The sequence below is a fragment of the Anas platyrhynchos genome, chromosome Z, assembly GCF_047663525.1.
Source record: "Anas platyrhynchos isolate ZD024472 breed Pekin duck chromosome Z, IASCAAS_PekinDuck_T2T, whole genome shotgun sequence".
In the NCBI taxonomy this organism is placed as follows: domain Eukaryota; kingdom Metazoa; phylum Chordata; class Aves; order Anseriformes; family Anatidae; genus Anas; species Anas platyrhynchos.
In genome coordinates this window covers 662357-678529 of record NC_092621.1, presented here as the reverse complement: position 1 = coordinate 678529, position 16173 = coordinate 662357, and the positions used below count along the sequence as shown (strand labels likewise).

The window sequence follows — 16173 nt, the reverse complement described above, 5'->3', positions numbered from 1 at the left end:
CAGCGCCCCGGATATTTTAAGGCTTTTAACCTTGACAAAGCAGCTCATCCCTTCCGCTTTGAGGGACAGAAAACTTCTCCTGCTTTTCCCTGTTATTGTCTCTACCAGGACAGAATGTATTAAGCAAGTGAGCTATAAAGGCCAAGTGAAGGTAAAGAAACAGACATCACAGGTTAAGAACTACTGTCCTGCACACCAACTTGCGTTGACATAATTTATTGGTTGCTGATTTAGACCAGCTTGTATATTTAACATGCAAGATGAAGAAAAAAGCCTTTTATTAACAAAAATACGGATATCGCACAGCTCAACATGAATGGCAAATCCAGATAGTGTCTCGGTTTTCTTCCTCCTAGTAAACAGGCTTGCATTTATGGCTAAAAAGGATGCAGATGATTCAACACATTAAATACTTAATTCTATTTGATAACCTGAATACAGCCAGAAAGTCTGCTAAGATGCAGCAGGACAAGAGTACACCAAGCTAGCAAGGAAACTGTTCTACCATGAAAACATCCTTTAGCACGAAGCGGGAAAGCACTGCTCGAATTACAGTTCAAGAGAGGACAGTAATTCAGTCAGCACACAATGCTGAAACCCAATTATACTTCAAAATTACAGATTCTTTGGGTTTTCGGTTAGTCATTTCTTGTTTGAAATAGAGGGAATAACCTTCGTTTCAAAGGCACCACAAACAATCTGGTGTCTCTAAGCACATCCTCACCTACTATAATTCAGATTATGCTGGGAGTTCATGGTCCCACTGTAGCACTCCATCCATGGGCATCAGGAAAGAGTATCAAAGCATACCCCACAATCAGTCTTACCATTTTTAATTAATAGAATTAATAGTAAATAATTTGGGAGAACAAAAGTCTTTCAGTAGAATTTAGCGCTTGATACTACATAGCTTACAACTGAATAAACTCAAACAGAACTTCCATTAAAAGCAGTAAGCTTAAAAAAAAGCACAGCACAATTATTCTCCATCTTTATATTTTGTTGAGCTATTTAGAGACATTTCTTCATACCACTCTCAGCGGTCAGGATTTGGGAATTTAAAAAGCTTGAACCGATTTCTTCAAAAGAAACCACAAGAGAAAAAAAAAAATCTAAAACGCCAGCTTAGGATTTTTGTTTTATGTTGACATGAGAGCATAAATGCACCTAACATTATTTTTCTAAGGCTTCTTCCAGTTAATCAGTAGCGTTTTCCTTAAAAAATGGTTTTCTCACACACCAAATTAATGAATATATGAACAACAGCTTGCAGTAAGTCTTGTTCTCAGACGGGCCGTAGTAGAGTGTATCGTTCTTTTCCAAGCATCAGTTGCTTGATTTCCTAGGAGTTTATCACAAGGATGGCTATGGTTTGCAGCGCTGGACAAAGCGTGGATAGAGACAGACATCTCGGATATGGTGCCTATTCAGAATCCAGGTCAGGAACCGCTCTAATCCCAAACCATATCCACCGTGAGGACAGGTACCATATTTTCTCTGTGAAATTAGAATCACAGAAAATATTAACCATTCATTTGTTAAGACAAAAACAAAACAAAACCACGTTCTGAACAAATGAGGAGGAATATGGACTATGCTCTCCTCAGAGAAGGTATTTGTGTTTTGTTCCCTGGGGCAATGTAAGGACTAGAAGAGAAAAATGGAAGCTGAAAGATGAGGTCATAATGTATTATTTATTTTTTCCTCTCCAACCTCATCCTTTTCTCTTCTCCTTACAGAGCTAGCTATTCCAGTCTGGAAAGACCAACCCATCTTTGTCTGACAAGGGCTTCACAAAGGTAGCACACTATGGAAGACATTACAAGAGGAACATTACAGACCAGTTTAATGAAGGTGATCAGGTGTGGGCAGCATGCACTGCAGCAAACAAAAGCAATTTAACAGAATGGAAACTATTACCCATTGCATTTTGCCAGTGGTTAAATGACCATCTACTTTTGGTCATGGAAAACGTATGCAATTTAGACTGCATCATCTCAGAAGCAGTTTAAGAGAATTCAAATATCTGACAAGCAGCACACTGAATCTGTTTTACATACCTGATCGGTGTACCAGTAGTACGGCGTGGGATCAATGCCCTCTCTCTTATAGCCTTCCAGTAGCTCCTCACTGTCCCAAATACGCATGGAGCCTCCAACAATTTCACCAACATTAGGCATCAACACATCAACCTACAACACACAACATGAGATCAAACTGTTACAGTTAAGCTGCCCTCAAAAGATGAAGCCCAACCTTATGTTTTACCACATATTTTTAACTCTCCATGACACAAGGAGGGAAGGCAATTCCTTCCAGACCCAGTTTACATATGGAAGAAACCAGCTGACTAGGATCTCTGACTTAATATTAACACTCTTGGTGACACTGAACTGTTAAACCACAAAAACAGCTGGTTTTTAAATAATACAGCCTCCAAAAAGTCACAGAAATGTTGTCATTAGACTAGCACTAACCAGAGGTCAATGAAAAGCATGTTCACTGTCATCTAGTGACATTTTTTAAGCACTTCAGTGTTGCTTCATTTGTTTTTACAGTATCAACAAGTGACGCCACGAAAGGCCCCAGACAAATTCTGGTATGAATTCTCCAAGGTTTTCCTGTAGTACTCATTCATTTTATGCTCATTCACAGAGACACTCGCACTTTATTTAGAAGGCTGTAACACGATGTAAAACACCAACTTACAGATTCAGTAAGACGGGAATCGTCGTGACAGCGCTGCATATAGAAAGACTTTATCTCTGCAGGAAATCGGCACAACAAGATTGGCTCATTAATGGAGTCTGTCATCAGTCTCTCAGGAGCTTCAGGAATATCCTAGGGTTAAGGAGAGCTCTATTAATATTTAAAACCAAGAACACTCCAAAACCTCAAGACCCACAACATATCAGGCAAGACACAGACAAAGACACTTTCAGACCACACTTATCCAAGCATTCATCCTGACGTATCTACATTTTTAAAACAAACACCTTAGAAGAAGAAACTGTATTTATATTCAAAAACATACAGGTCAGAAAAAAAAACTGTTTAGCAGTCTACACAACATTTCACAGAGGAAACCAGGCAAACCTTAAACCTGAAGCAAACTTTCCAAACAACTAACACACACTGAAGAGCTTCATTTCCTTTCCCCAAAATAGGATCATGGTCCAAACGCATTGTTCTTCAAGGGGCTCTCATACCCTTAGTGGAAGACTGTGGGATTTTGGTTTTAATTTCTAAGGAGACTCAGAAAAGACTTACTTCCCCAAACTCGTAATAAGTACCATCTTCCTTCTTCACATCATGTTCCTTTAACCACTCAATTGCTTCAGCGTAGTTCATTCTTCGGAAAGGACGTTTGGGAGGCTTGAAGCCCTGTAAATAAGAGTAGACATCAAAATGCTTAGAAGGGTATCATTTTTAAAGATTTATTTTTCCAGTCAATCAGCAAGTCCACTTCCACACTCGGTGCGTACATGTTACCCTTTGCAGGTTGTGTATCAACTATTACTTAAAAAGTTCAAAAGTACTGAAAAGCTGGAGCCCAACAAAACCATCTTCCAAGTTCCGTGCAGTTCACAGAACAGACGCTGAAAATGACAGCAGAAGAGAAGAGAGGAAGCATTTTCCTTTTCTGTATGAATTCACTACACATGTAGGTGCTTCAGACTGAAGTTTGCAGACATTCCACATGCAGTACCACAAAAGAACATTTTTGCTTCTTTGTGCATCAGACTGCTGCAGGATTTGCCTTTATGACAAATCCACAGGGCAGGTTGTGCTTCTGTTGCTTTGGACCTCCTGCCCATCTCAGTTCAAACTGAAAATGGAACCTTCCAGTACTCATCAGGAAAACAGGTCAAAATAACAGGTATGAGAGGGTCTATACATGCTCTGAGAGAAAAGCTAGTGGAGGCGATAAGATGCCTTTGAGACTACTGACTTTCTATGCAAAGGCAGGAGACAAAGGGTCTCTAGCAAAGGAAGACAGCTTTATAGAGCTGCGCCTTCCAGCACAGGGAATAAAACGCCAGGGTTGTCTCATTGCTCCCTTACGCTCTATCTGCAAGTACCAGCTGATCAATTTTATGAGCTCTAGGATAGAGGTTTTTATTCTACGGGTACAGCACATCTTACGATAAATCCCAGCACGCTGCTGGCTCCTAGACTTTACTAGCAGATAACTTCTTCCTCTGCAGCCCCCCAGCTTGTGGAAGAATCATTACCAGCCTCACAGCATTTTCACTCTTTGATATCATTTAATATTCTTACTTAAGTAAGCAGAGCTCGTTGCCATGCCCTGTCTTTCCCAGGTGAACATGGTCACTAGGAAAAGTAAAGATCAGACCTTGTCTGCCCAAGACTGCCCCACACTGCTGCTTACCGGGTTTAGCTCCAACAGTAAGCTTGATGCAGGTGACGCCAAGACTCTGTCAACTACATCACACACCAAGTTCTCCAGACGGTCCAACAAATCCTCAAAAGTTATAAAGGGACATTCAGCTTCAATATGAGTGTACCTGAAAAAACAGGTCACGACGTTACAAAACCACACAACAAATCTATAGCTATGAAAAAAATTCTCTTAAGAAAAAACATGAAACCCACTTTTGTCCCGTTTTTCAACTCTCCCACTTCTACACTGCAAAGGAAATAAGGTTCTTAAAATAAAAAGGAAGGAAAACAGCCGTATGAAGTGTATATTCTAAAAACACAAAGCTTCCTAAAACCGTATCAGCTCTGTTTTGCGCAGATCTCCCTTCACTGAACATCAAATAAGACCAGCTGGACGTTCACTGATACAAGGAGTTACCTCCAAGTACACTTTTGACCAGCTGTTCCACAGCAGCATTATGCTGCCTTCTCACTGTATGTTGTCATCCAACCACGGGCTACTCCCCTTGTTTTAAAAATTCCCTCATACACAAACAATAGAGAAGTATACTCTCTCCGTACTCTGCCAAGTGTCTGCGTGTCCTGGATTGCTCAGCTCTGTATGACTGAGCAACACAGAAAACATCTCCTAATGCTGGAATGCAGGTCTCCAGATAGAGCTGGGACGACTGTGTTAGGTATGCCTCTTCTCCAAAATAATCCAGCTTGAATAAGGTTGAACCTCCTTCCACCTGCGTCTGGACTAAAGTCGGCGGTGTGACCTGTTAAAGAACAGGAGAGCCATTACTTGAGTGAAGAATTACGGACAATGATGACAATGTGTTATAGCAGCGATGTAAGGCATATTCTTCCAGAAAACAACCTACAAAACTTTCCTACCTATGGCTGCAAGAACTTCTTCCTGATATCCTTCAGCACCCCGAAAGGAGGTACACAGGCTGTTTGTGAATCATGCTGTAACACTTACCTCAGAAATGTCTACGCAACTTTGAGATCTATGTCTACAAAAGCAATCACGTAATAGTTTCCTAAGAAACAGATTTTTTTCCCCCCAACGTTTCAAGTCAATCAGAAAGTCTGTACAGGTTTTCCCAGAAAAAGATAGCCTTGCAGTAAGGAAATTAAAGTAGTCATTTACCAACAAGGGCAAATATACTTACTTCATAATATCCATTGGCAAAGAAGTGATCCCTGAAGGCCTGTACTACCATGGAGCGCACCTTGAAGATTTTGGACATATTCTCGCCTCGAATCATCATGTGCCTGTTGTTAAGCTGCACATCAACCTCCGAATCCTCATTGAGGAGATTGTCAGCCCCTCCTGCTGGGGCCAGACCTATAAGCTCCCAGTAATCGCAGTTCAGCTCGTGGCCTCCTGGAGCCTGCCAATTTAAAAGGGAAACAAAACTTTCAGAAGTCTGCTTTTCACTCCCTGGATGTCCCCATCTGGCACTGTGGCAGAGATGTCAGTCTAGTTTAAACAAAAGATACTAAAATCCTTCTAATTGCAGTATTAACAGTAACTGCCTTGTAACCCAGTCACACCACCCTTGAAAATGCCATTTGTAACGCACCAGAAGTCTGTCAGACTCGATGTGAATGGGACTGAGTACTATTGTCAAATAATTAGAGGCTTCCAGATGTGTTCTGTTGAAACGTAACATACCAGAGACAGTTGGGTTTATTCAGCTGGAAGAACAGAAAGCTGAACAGAAGGAAACTACTTGCCACTTTCAGTTATTTCATGGACGGTTACAGAAGAAATGGAACAAAAGGACAAATGTCTTAAGTTGCAGGAAAAAGAGACTTCAGTTGGCTATAAGAAAAATTCTGCACGAAGGTCACAAAGAGAGAAGGGACCTCGCCGACTGTGTAATCTCTTTGGTGATGTTCATAAACACACTTGGGCAGCGTGACATTCAATGGATTTTGTTCTTCCTACTGTTTGGACAACATTCCCCTTCCATTCTGGTGGCTAACTTCCAAAAGTCACTTAGGTTATGCCAGAGGAAGAGCTAGCTCACTGCAGGTACTTGTGAGCTCATCTGTCAGAGATGTCTGAGCCACCTTTCCAGCAGGCAGCATTTCACCACGACATGAAAACAGCAGGTTCGTGCTGGCCAGGTCCCCTCTGCTACCTGCTGCGACAAGCAAGCTGAGGTGCTAGGGCTCCATCCTGGCTGCCTGCACTGCCGGCCTCACCAGCTCCCCCGTGTGGGTCACAGCAGGCTTCGGTCCTGCTTTTTCTGTTCACAGCACTTTCATGGGATAATTGCAGATTTACAAAGTCTAGTTAACAGATTTTATGATGATTTTGTGCACTAAAAGCATTCCATTGCTGCAATGAGACACCAAACTGAAGTGTTTTCAGTGTACAAAACACTCTGAGCAGTCACATACAAATGAGTAATTTAGTTACCAAATTGCATGAAAGCCGTTTAAAAGAAGCATTTGATCCCTGTTTACCTGGGCTTGTTTTTAGGCTTCACAGTAGTAGAAGCTGTGAAGAAAAGGAAACAATACTAATTGCTGATAGGCAAACACACCGGGCAATGGACTCATGTTTCACTGGCTCTGTAACCGTTGGAAGATCTCTTGGGGATAGGACTCGAGTAACAGGGAAAACTAGAACCATGAAGCTTATCCAAGTTCCCTTAGCAAAACATGCTGGTAATGGCCAACTCAGTAGGAGAAGAGAATTAACCCTGAATTCTTAACCTCACAAAACAAAAACTGAAAAAACTCATTAATTACCCCTGTTAAGGAAAATAAAACTATTTATTTAATATGGTTTTCCACTGTTCTATTCTAGGAAGTATCGATGTGACATATCAGGGGGAAATTGTTTCAGGCAGACGTTAAATGAGAAGAGCCATACAGTTCCCATGACACACAACAAAATGTGGGTGACAGCAGCAACCTTGGGATGTTTGTTCTTTTTCCTAAAACAAATTCCCCCTGAAATTATTCAATAATTATTTCCACCTCTGCTTTTCCTCTCATCAGGAAAGTGATAAACTGTTGAAACAGAGGACCAAAACACACAGCACGACCCAGCTCCCTACCTGCTTGCCTTCAGGAACAAGGTTCAGCACACCATACACTGCAACACTGCTCTCTGTGGAGAGAATTAGCCCGTTGTAACACTGACACTACAGAGAGAAAAAGAAAGAGACATAGTTATGGTAATTTTTAATTTTTGGTTTTCCTATCTACATCTCCTATTGGAGACACAGACGAGATAACGAGCTCTCACATTGATAAAGAACTCTAGCATCAGGACACAGAATTTAACCAAAATACAACATAATCAGTAGATTTAGGGGAACTTCCTATTGTTTACATAATAGATGGATGAAGTATGAACACCTTATTTATTTAATGAGGGAACAGAACTAAATCATCACAACTTACCAGTTCATCTGAAAGGACACACTGAAGAAAACCTGTGCCATCTCTCAAAACAATGAACATGAGATTTTTTCCTGGTAGGAAAGAGAAGAAAAAAAAAATACAGACTCAGATGTATTCACCTGATCCATTTGAACAGACCCACCCGCAAGAAACACTACCCCCTGACATGCAGACTATTAACGAAGGACCATGATCACATTTTTCCATTAAAGAAAAAAAAAGCAAAGATGTTCCAAGAAAACAATGAAGCATTAGCTCAAACATAAAAACATCACGAGCACTGCTTGCTCCGAGCTCAGCACAGCTGGGACTGCACTGCCACGCCGTGACCTCAGGCAGGCTCTGGTCCAGGGGGGCCACAGACCCCCTGTATGCCTGATGTGGATAAAGTGACATCGCCTCCACCCACATCTCCATAAGGCATCTGATTAAAACATTGATTTTCCATAAAATGCTCGTGATATCCTGATCCATAACTGCTCGGTCAAGTCCTTCAGTGACAAGAGTTATGTTACTTTACGATACTTTAAAGAAAATTCTCGCTCACTGATTTCACTACGAGCAGATGCTAGCTAGCTCCTCAGTCTCTAGGATTAGTTAAGAAATGAGTCTTCTGAAGAAATTCTATATGACTGGCCTCCAAATCAAACATCTCAAAAGTTTTTGACTAAGAAACATCTACACCCTCACACATTGTACAGAATTTGTTAGTGTTGTGTTGATCAGTGTGACACACCAAATCTAAGTGATGAACTAAAAATTTCAGACTAGACGCTGTCTGATTCATTAAATGTCCAAACGTTGATGGCTGCTTGGTTTGTTCCATCTCCCTGCGTAGGTTCAATAAGCTTTAAGTGCCTCTGGCTTACCTTGCCTACGTAACCTGTGAATCCAGCCAAAAATCTTTACTCTCTTGCCTCTATAAGCCTCCAGAGCACAGATCTTTACCTGTAAAGCAGGGGATAAAAGCAATCAAAAATAGAAATGTAACTCACCATTTAGATGGTGTTTTCCACACAATTACTTTGAGTACAAGTGCATATGACATTTCCCTCCCCAGAACAGCCCCTCCCATCCCCTGAAGCTGGGCTCAGGATGTATACACAGCTATCGATAATGAACAGCTGCTCAGTTAGAAGAGTATTTTATCCAGTTGCACTGGATATAAGGTGCACCAATTCAACAGAAAACTTAAAAGAAATGCATCAGACACCTTCTCCTGCACTCTGAAGTATGAGCATACCTCTCTGGATTCATTTCTGAAGGCATCAGCACTCGAAGAAGCAGAGGGCATCAAACCTGGATCTGACAGGGAGGCACCCAGCTGTGTAGCCGAGGTTCTGACGCTGCTGTAGCCACAACACTTAATGAAGCAGGCAGCTTCAGAAGGGACCGTTCAGGCAGTTAAACACTAACAGCGTGCGCTGGTTTGAAAGTGACAAGGATTTAAACCAAGCTGGGCCTGGCTGCCCCTTTCACAAAGGGGAACCACAAGAGTGCCTTGCTCTGATCAGATCCATTTTCTGCACTCTACATAGAAACTGTCCAAAAAAACCCACCCCACAGCAGCACACATCTGCCTACTACGTTAAGGACTGCACCAGATCCAGCAGGACTCTACAAATAGCCACATAAGAACTGCTATGTGTGTGTGCCAGTGACTTAAATTATGTCCTCTGACCAGCAGGGTCTCTTCATCCTCCACCATGACAATAACCAACCAAAGTAAAACTCACAAACATTTCCAAATGGTTTCCATATGGTATCTGCCAGCAAACACTGACAGAGAAAAGCCTGATGCATGACCTGAGGAGGTTTAGATACCCACCAAAAGCATTAATATATAGACTTTGGTCTTTCTCAGGTATACAGATAACCAGAAAAACAAAAGTACATTTAGTGACAGCAACTGGACAGTGGCCTTCAGCAGCTGTCAGAACCACAACGCAGAGACACAGCCTTTGTGCAGACAACACACTGGAAATCAGGCACTGGACCCTACTCACACATTTTGGCTCTGGAAGACTGGGATCATTCTTGATAACAACTTTCTTAGCTTCCTCCAGGTTCTTCTCTCTTCTCAAGAGATCTTCTGCCTGGTTTAGGGGAAAAAATAAGTATTAAATAACTGTGGCCAGGCTATGTAAGAGTCTCACTCTTTATAATTACTGGGGACTATAATGTACACTTACAGACAGACGTCATAAAAAGCCTTGTTGTTACCCTGCTGGGGCTTGGCCTGCCCTGATTTAAGACCAGGATGAGAAACAATGCACAGAAGCATTTCTCATTTTTCCCCAAAGTCTGAAGGTAACAGATTGCCATCATTCACCCTCACACAGTTCCAGTCATTGCTTGTCCTAATCTAAGCCAAGATACGCTGTAAATAACGAATGTAAAACATATGACACAGATGAAGAACGAACTGAGCGTTTATGGGGCATGGGAAACAACAGCAGCACTGCTTAATATTTTTGGAAAAGAAACAAGGAATGCTTCCTCCAGCTTGGCACCGTCTGCAACCTACCTCTTTCTTCTCCTTAGCCTCATTCTTCATTTGTTCCCTGTGCCACAGTTTTTTGACATTTTTCATCTGTGACTTTGAAATAATGGCCCATCTCTAAACCAAACCAAGGAGAGAGCAGAAGACAGAAGATTACATTTGTGTCCCTTTGCACAAAAGAGTATTAAAATAATTCCTGTTGGAAGGTGTTACAGCACCTCATTTTCCTTTTGTGAATCCACGTAAATAGTAGGAAACGGTTCCTTTCCTGCTGTCATCAAAGCCTGAAAAGCGGGGAGGGAAAAAAACAACAGAATCAACAACACCGCAGGTGAACGAAAGTAATCCTGCTAAAGGGACTACTTCTGACATTTTGGTCGGAGCTGCAACAACAGCTATAAAATTTACATTTAGAAAAACACAGCCAATCACCTGATCTAAAGCAGCTCACACACTTCAGATCAGCAGGTTCTCTGCACTTACCTTTAAGACAGTTTTGAACGGTTTCTTCTGTGTCCCATCGCCGGTGGAATCACTGCCCTCTCGTTCGGACACATACAGCTCCTCTGTAAGACATGGCAAATACAATTACTCAAAAAAAGAAGTATCAACAGTGGAAATACACGGGAAGAAACTGGACACACACAAAAGATATAAAATCTTCATGGTTATCAGCAGCGATAAACCTTCAGAAACAATCACTTGGTCACACAAGTAAGAGTCAGTTAATATTTTCCACGTTAAAAATCGTTTCACGCAGAAAACGCATGGAGCCAAGTAGGAAGCAGCTTTCTTTGGACATAACTTCTAGGCAAGGAGGTAGATAATAAGCCGGGAAAAGTCAGAGAAGTCAAGCCGGCATTTAGCTCACACATAGCCAAGAAATGAGTCACAAATTAAAAAGAACAGAAGACACTTCTCTTTTTTTTTTCTGCTGCCTGAACTGACGCACAGGCCAGGGGACAAGACCTGCATGGCCCAGAGCCTTCCATGACAGCCACTGCCCCTGCCAGGTGCTCCCACTCCATGCCCTGACGGCTAAAACGTGAACCTTCTTCTGTAGTGCAGTTTGGTTTCGATTTCCATGGATCAGGGCACACTGAACTTGTGTCTGGCTGCTCGGCCATTACAGAACCCCTGCTTCCCACATCAGCACTCCCACCCTGTGCTCAGAGCACCCCTCAGCCTCCTCCTCCCCTCCCACCTCAGCAGGCAGGCAGGGGGAGCCGGGGCTGGGTAAATCCAAACACAGCTGTGTAGCTGTGTGTGCATAACCATGCAGGTACGAACTGCCGTGTAACCACCCACACGCACACCCATACGTGCACACACACACGCTCCATTCCTCCTCGCTACCCTCGCACAACTGAGCCAGCAACGCAGCAGAACTGATGTCGGCAGCGTTATCCTTAGCGAATTCTCATTCTCTTGGAGGAGGAAGCGACGCTCTGCTGCTCTTTCCTTCTTACCCAGGTCATTCCGAACAACCTGGCTTCCTGCGGAGGACCAAGGTGCCCGTTAAGGGCAGGCAGCACGCACACAGACACACACACACACAGACACACACACACACACACACAGACACCACAGGGCCCCGCTCTCCCCGCTGCCCCCCGGCCACCCCCGGCCCGGCCTCAGGGCCCGGACCCGTCCCGCGAGGCCCCGGCGGGGCGCGGCCGCCGCCATCTCCTGCCCGCGGCGAGGGCCGCGGGGCCGCCCGGGGCCGGCCCTGCCCGCCCCGCTCCGCTCCCCGGGGCCTCAGGGAGCCTCAGGGGGCCGCAGCGCCCGCCCTGCCCCGCTCCTCACCCAGCGCGAGCGCCGCCGTCCTGCCCAGCACCTCCCCGGCCATGGCCGCGCTGCCGCAGCGCTCCGGAAGCGGCCGCCCCGCGCTTCCGCCGCCTTGCATCAGCCGCGCACCGCCCCCCCCGCACCGCCCCTGTGAGGGAAGCCGGAAAGTTCCCCGTGATTATTTTCACCGGGTTTTTGCATTGTACGTTCTGTGAACACGGGCTGCGTGCCGTGATTTCTACTGTAACACCAGTTCAGCAGTCAGAGCACGAGTGAAAAGCAAATAAAGCGACACGTTTCTGTATCTGGAGTGCCGGGATGTGCCAACGTAACGGGGCTCAGAGAAACACGCTTCGTTGTTAGAACAGTGTTAACGCTATTTATTCACTGCCCATCGATTCGTGTCTCACACAAAAACAACCGGTCACCGACTGGCGGCTGCTGTATCTGAAACGGGAAGGCACAAACTGAGGGTCCAAAGGGCGGCCCTGTGGAGATTCAATCTGCCTGCCCATAAACACAGCACACGGGCAGCCACAGGCACCCTGCACGGCTGCAAGGACAGAAACGGCCAGTGAGGAAACAACATCTGGTAGCTGTGGACTCAGATTTCTTTATTCCAGGGAAAAGCAAGGAATTCGTTCTGAAAGGAACAATGGCATATCGCTTACACCGACCGTATGGAAAGAAAAGTCTCTCAATTTAACGCAGCAAGCTGTAGTCAACCGTTCCAGAAATCAAAACCAACAAAAATGACATCTATAAGTGTCAGAATACCCAATAAAGTCTGATGCTGACCAAAGTTTGTTACCAGATATTTCTTAATCTCAGCTGCACAAGCTCAGACGCGAGTATCTGTGACTCTCGAAGGTCTGATCATCTAACACGACATGATCGTTGTACAATTTAATGAAATGGAGCACACAAAGTAACTGCTGCTTGGCAGTTTGTTTTCGAAGACACAATATGAAATGTAGCTGCAATCTTATGTAAAGAAAAGTTGCAATTCCAGGCATGGAATTATAATGCCAGTTTCATGCTCTAACACACACATCCTTCAGCTTCACATTGAACAGAAATCAGTTGCACAAGGATAAGTCGCTCTGCTGAGAACTCTTGGCTCTTCTGTGCTTTCAGTAGTCCAAAACCAAGAAGTTCTGTGGTAAAGCATAAAAATTTGGTTTAAAAAAATATCCTGAGTTTGTTTAAAACAACAACACCAAAAATGTGCAATCATTTGGATAAGAAACCTCTCCCCAAGAGTGTAGTAAATCAGCTTGCTTCACGAGCTTCTCTAACTTCCGTGACAGCGTTGCCCAGGACTGCATCCAACGGCGCTCGCTTTTTCCGTATGCTGCGTCCAGAAGCAATAAGATCGGCGTATCCTCGTTGATGGGAGAAAGCATAAGCAGAACGACGGCTGGATACCCCTCGGCGAAAAGCACTCTGCCTCCTCTTCCACTGTTCTTCCTCTGCCATGTATTTCTTACGGTTTTTCTGAATCTTCACGCATGCAAAGACAAATTAGTTTATGGATTGAAAGGGAAACAACATCTTTTTATTTTGCATTTACTTTCTTGGGAAATAATCCGATAGGCTTTATTAAAAAAAAACAAACAACAAATAAAAAACAAAGAAAACCAGAAACTGTTTAATAGGAGTGTTTTCTTGTTTAAATTTGATTGTTTGAAACAAGAGTATATGAGGTCATATATCAAAGTTTCTGAAGGACTTACTGTATCACTTTGTACTTCATTATTTTCATTTATCTTTGAAATGTCTTTCATTAAAGTGGATTGAAGATGCTTCTACTGAAAGCTATTACTGTGCTTGCATGCTGATACTTATTTAATACCTTTTTAAACAACTGTGTTTCAGAGTCTGTTACTCTGTTACATACATCATAACCCTCCCTGTGCAGTTTGCCAGCTCAAGGCAAAAGGGAAGCAAACCAGAAGTGGCCGCTACACCCTGGTACGTAATAAAGACACTCCAACACAGCCCAAATAAAAAGCAGAAGTAATACCATCAGTAGCTTCAAAGCAGGTTTCTGTTTTACAAAGAAAAATGCTGTGCCAAGACAAAGGCTAAATTAGCGCACGCTGAACTGTGTGCTGAGCTTTCACATGTAGCTCTGCATTACACAGAAGTACGCGAGGAAGCCCCGGGAAATAAGCACACATCAAAGCACGGATCCGCACAGGACGGCAGAACGCCACGGCAGTGTTTGTCACGCGGCTAGAGGCAGGCCTGGCCTGGCCGCTGGAGAGCCCAGCTGCAACGCTCCCTGGCCTGGGACCTTATTTGTTTCCAGTATCAGTACCAATACCGTGCCTGTAAGTAAACATGTGCTGAAAATAACATAAACCTTTACTCACTCGGTCACTTTCCGAAGGCCAAATTGTCATTGATAAGAAACGCTGTGCCACCACGGGAAGTAAGCAGACAGCGATCGTTAAAGCCATGGTCAGCCAGAGGTACGGCTGTCTCAGAGCGTTTGGAGCAGTTCCTAGGGACATCAAGAGGGTATTTAGATGTAAGGCAACATATGAAAGATCTATCTCTAGGAAAATTAGGAAGCTCGCTATTCCTAAAAATAAATGGTTTCCAAACGACTGCTCCTCGCACCTCCCTGGACTTCCAACAAAATCCCAAGGAGCTGATAGCAGCATTTGGCTCTATCTTGCTTTGGGCTTTTACCTTCCACTGATCAGAGCAACTTGGCAAACAAACACCCTGCAAGGTCATCACATTCTCTTTACTTCAAAGCTGCCCCACCAATTTTACCTTAGTTTTCATTTGCAAACACTTCCTGCTGGGCAGCATCAAGTTCCAGCTTGTTTTCATTGAAAGAAATGAAATATTCTAGTTAAGCTGGCCTCAAACATAACAAAACCCTTCCTTGGAAATATATTTGTATTTAGCATCATTTCCTTACACAGGCATTAGTTCGTGCCACGACATTTTGGCAGTGGTTCTGCTCAAGTTACATTGCTTTGTAATGTTCTTGGGAGACAGAAACAAGACACGCAAAACACAAGGACTGACCTGTGAACTGAAAAGCAGAAGGAAAGAGAACATGGATCCCAGCACTGTGTAAGTCAAATGTGATACCGAAGTAAATTGCAATACTCCCAAACACTGAGAAGGCATTAACAAAAGTCCAGTAAGATGTATCCAAACCAATCTGAAAGGAAACAAAAACTCCAAATGAGTTCATTAATTCAAAACCAGATCACTATCAGGACAAACATTGTGGTCAAGTAATCTCTTACCCAGTTACATTTCATTCTGAAAGAGTGTCAACAGAGAAGAGAGGTGGAAATAAAGTAGAAAATTTTGCAAATTGTTATGTTTTTACTAGACATATTTATAAACATGGCCAGAAGTTGTTTTCAGAGCAAGAGACATCAGGAAGCTAAGCCTACTTGCCTGAAGGTTGACAACAAATACAAGAGAAGATGCTGCTGTGATGGCAAATGACTGATAATCTGAAGGTGCTTCTCCGTCTTGTCCCATAGTTTGAAGGTAAGCTCCGTATGGTATGAAGAAGATTATCAGTGATGTTATAGCTCCATGAAGCAAACTTAAAAAGAATTTCTTGTAGTTAAAAAGTAAATCTTTCTGTCCCAAAACATACAATCTAGGGAACCGAAGACTCAATTTGTCGCTCACGTCCTTAATAAAGGAAAAAAAAAATAAAAAATTGCTGCAATTTCTTGTTCTCAGTGTGAACCTTGGAATAGTAAGAAATTCAACTCTATAATGCACCAAAGGGAATGGCAGATTCCTTTTTCTTTTCAATCAGCAGCATGGGCAGCCAACTTTCCAGAGTAACGCATACAACTGGGACGAACCAAGACTAGAGGACATGTCTTACAAAGCTGTCACATACCCCATTTTCAGGACTTAATGGTCTTCTCCAGCCTAAATGATTCTATGCTTCTAGGTTCTTAGCCCCTTATTTGCACAGACGAGACCATCTGCAGTTGTGTCACTCTTAACAGCTACGTATTGTTTTGGAGGCTTTCCCTGTGCTGTGAATTAGCAGACTAGGGCTATCA

At 43.3% G+C, this 16173-nt stretch overlaps 2 protein-coding genes across 4 annotated transcripts in view; both read right to left on the bottom strand.

Moving 5' to 3' along the window:
• Positions 1-200: 200 nt before the first annotated feature.
• NARS1 (asparaginyl-tRNA synthetase 1) lies at positions 201-12280 on the bottom strand. The gene is made up of 15 exons (XM_027447171.3): positions 12128-12280; positions 10805-10887; positions 10540-10605; positions 10346-10438; positions 9825-9914; positions 8688-8766; positions 7819-7889; positions 7470-7556; positions 5565-5786; positions 4966-5165; positions 4394-4529; positions 3271-3384; positions 2710-2841; positions 2061-2192; positions 201-1497 (listed from the first exon to the last, which is right to left on the bottom strand). The coding sequence occupies exons 1-15, from the start codon at positions 12225-12227 to the stop codon at positions 1366-1368; spliced, it is 1737 nt and encodes a 578-aa protein (XP_027302972.1). The 5' UTR covers positions 12228-12280; the 3' UTR covers positions 201-1365.
• A 417-nt stretch (positions 12281-12697) lies between these two features.
• Positions 12698-16173, bottom strand: part of ATP8B1 (ATPase phospholipid transporting 8B1) — a 32839-nt gene continuing 29363 nt past the window's right edge. For all 3 annotated transcript variants that reach the window (XM_072031668.1, XM_038169900.2, XM_072031669.1), the window contains 4 exons: positions 15542-15787; positions 15158-15296; positions 14488-14618; positions 12698-13612 (listed from right to left, as the gene is read on the bottom strand). In XM_072031668.1, coding sequence (XP_071887769.1) covers positions 13382-13612; positions 14488-14618; positions 15158-15296; positions 15542-15787 — 747 coding nt within the window. In that variant the 3' untranslated portion in view covers positions 12698-13381. The remainder of the gene's footprint in view (positions 13613-14487; positions 14619-15157; positions 15297-15541; positions 15788-16173) is intronic.

Excerpts from the sequence above, each read along its gene's own strand:
- NARS1 (XM_027447171.3), bottom strand. The coding sequence starts at position 12,227 with ATGCAAGGCGGCGGAAGCGCGGGGCGGCCGCTTCCGGAGCGCTGCGGC. Across the intron at positions 8,767-9,824 it reads GTCTTCCAGAGCCAAAATGT|GTAAAGATCTGTGCTCTGGA; the intron begins GTGAGTAGGGTC and ends CCTGCTTTACAG. Across the intron at positions 2,193-2,709 it reads ATTCCCGTCTTACTGAATCT|GTTGATGTGTTGATGCCTAA; the intron begins GTAAGTTGGTGT and ends TGTGTGTTGTAG.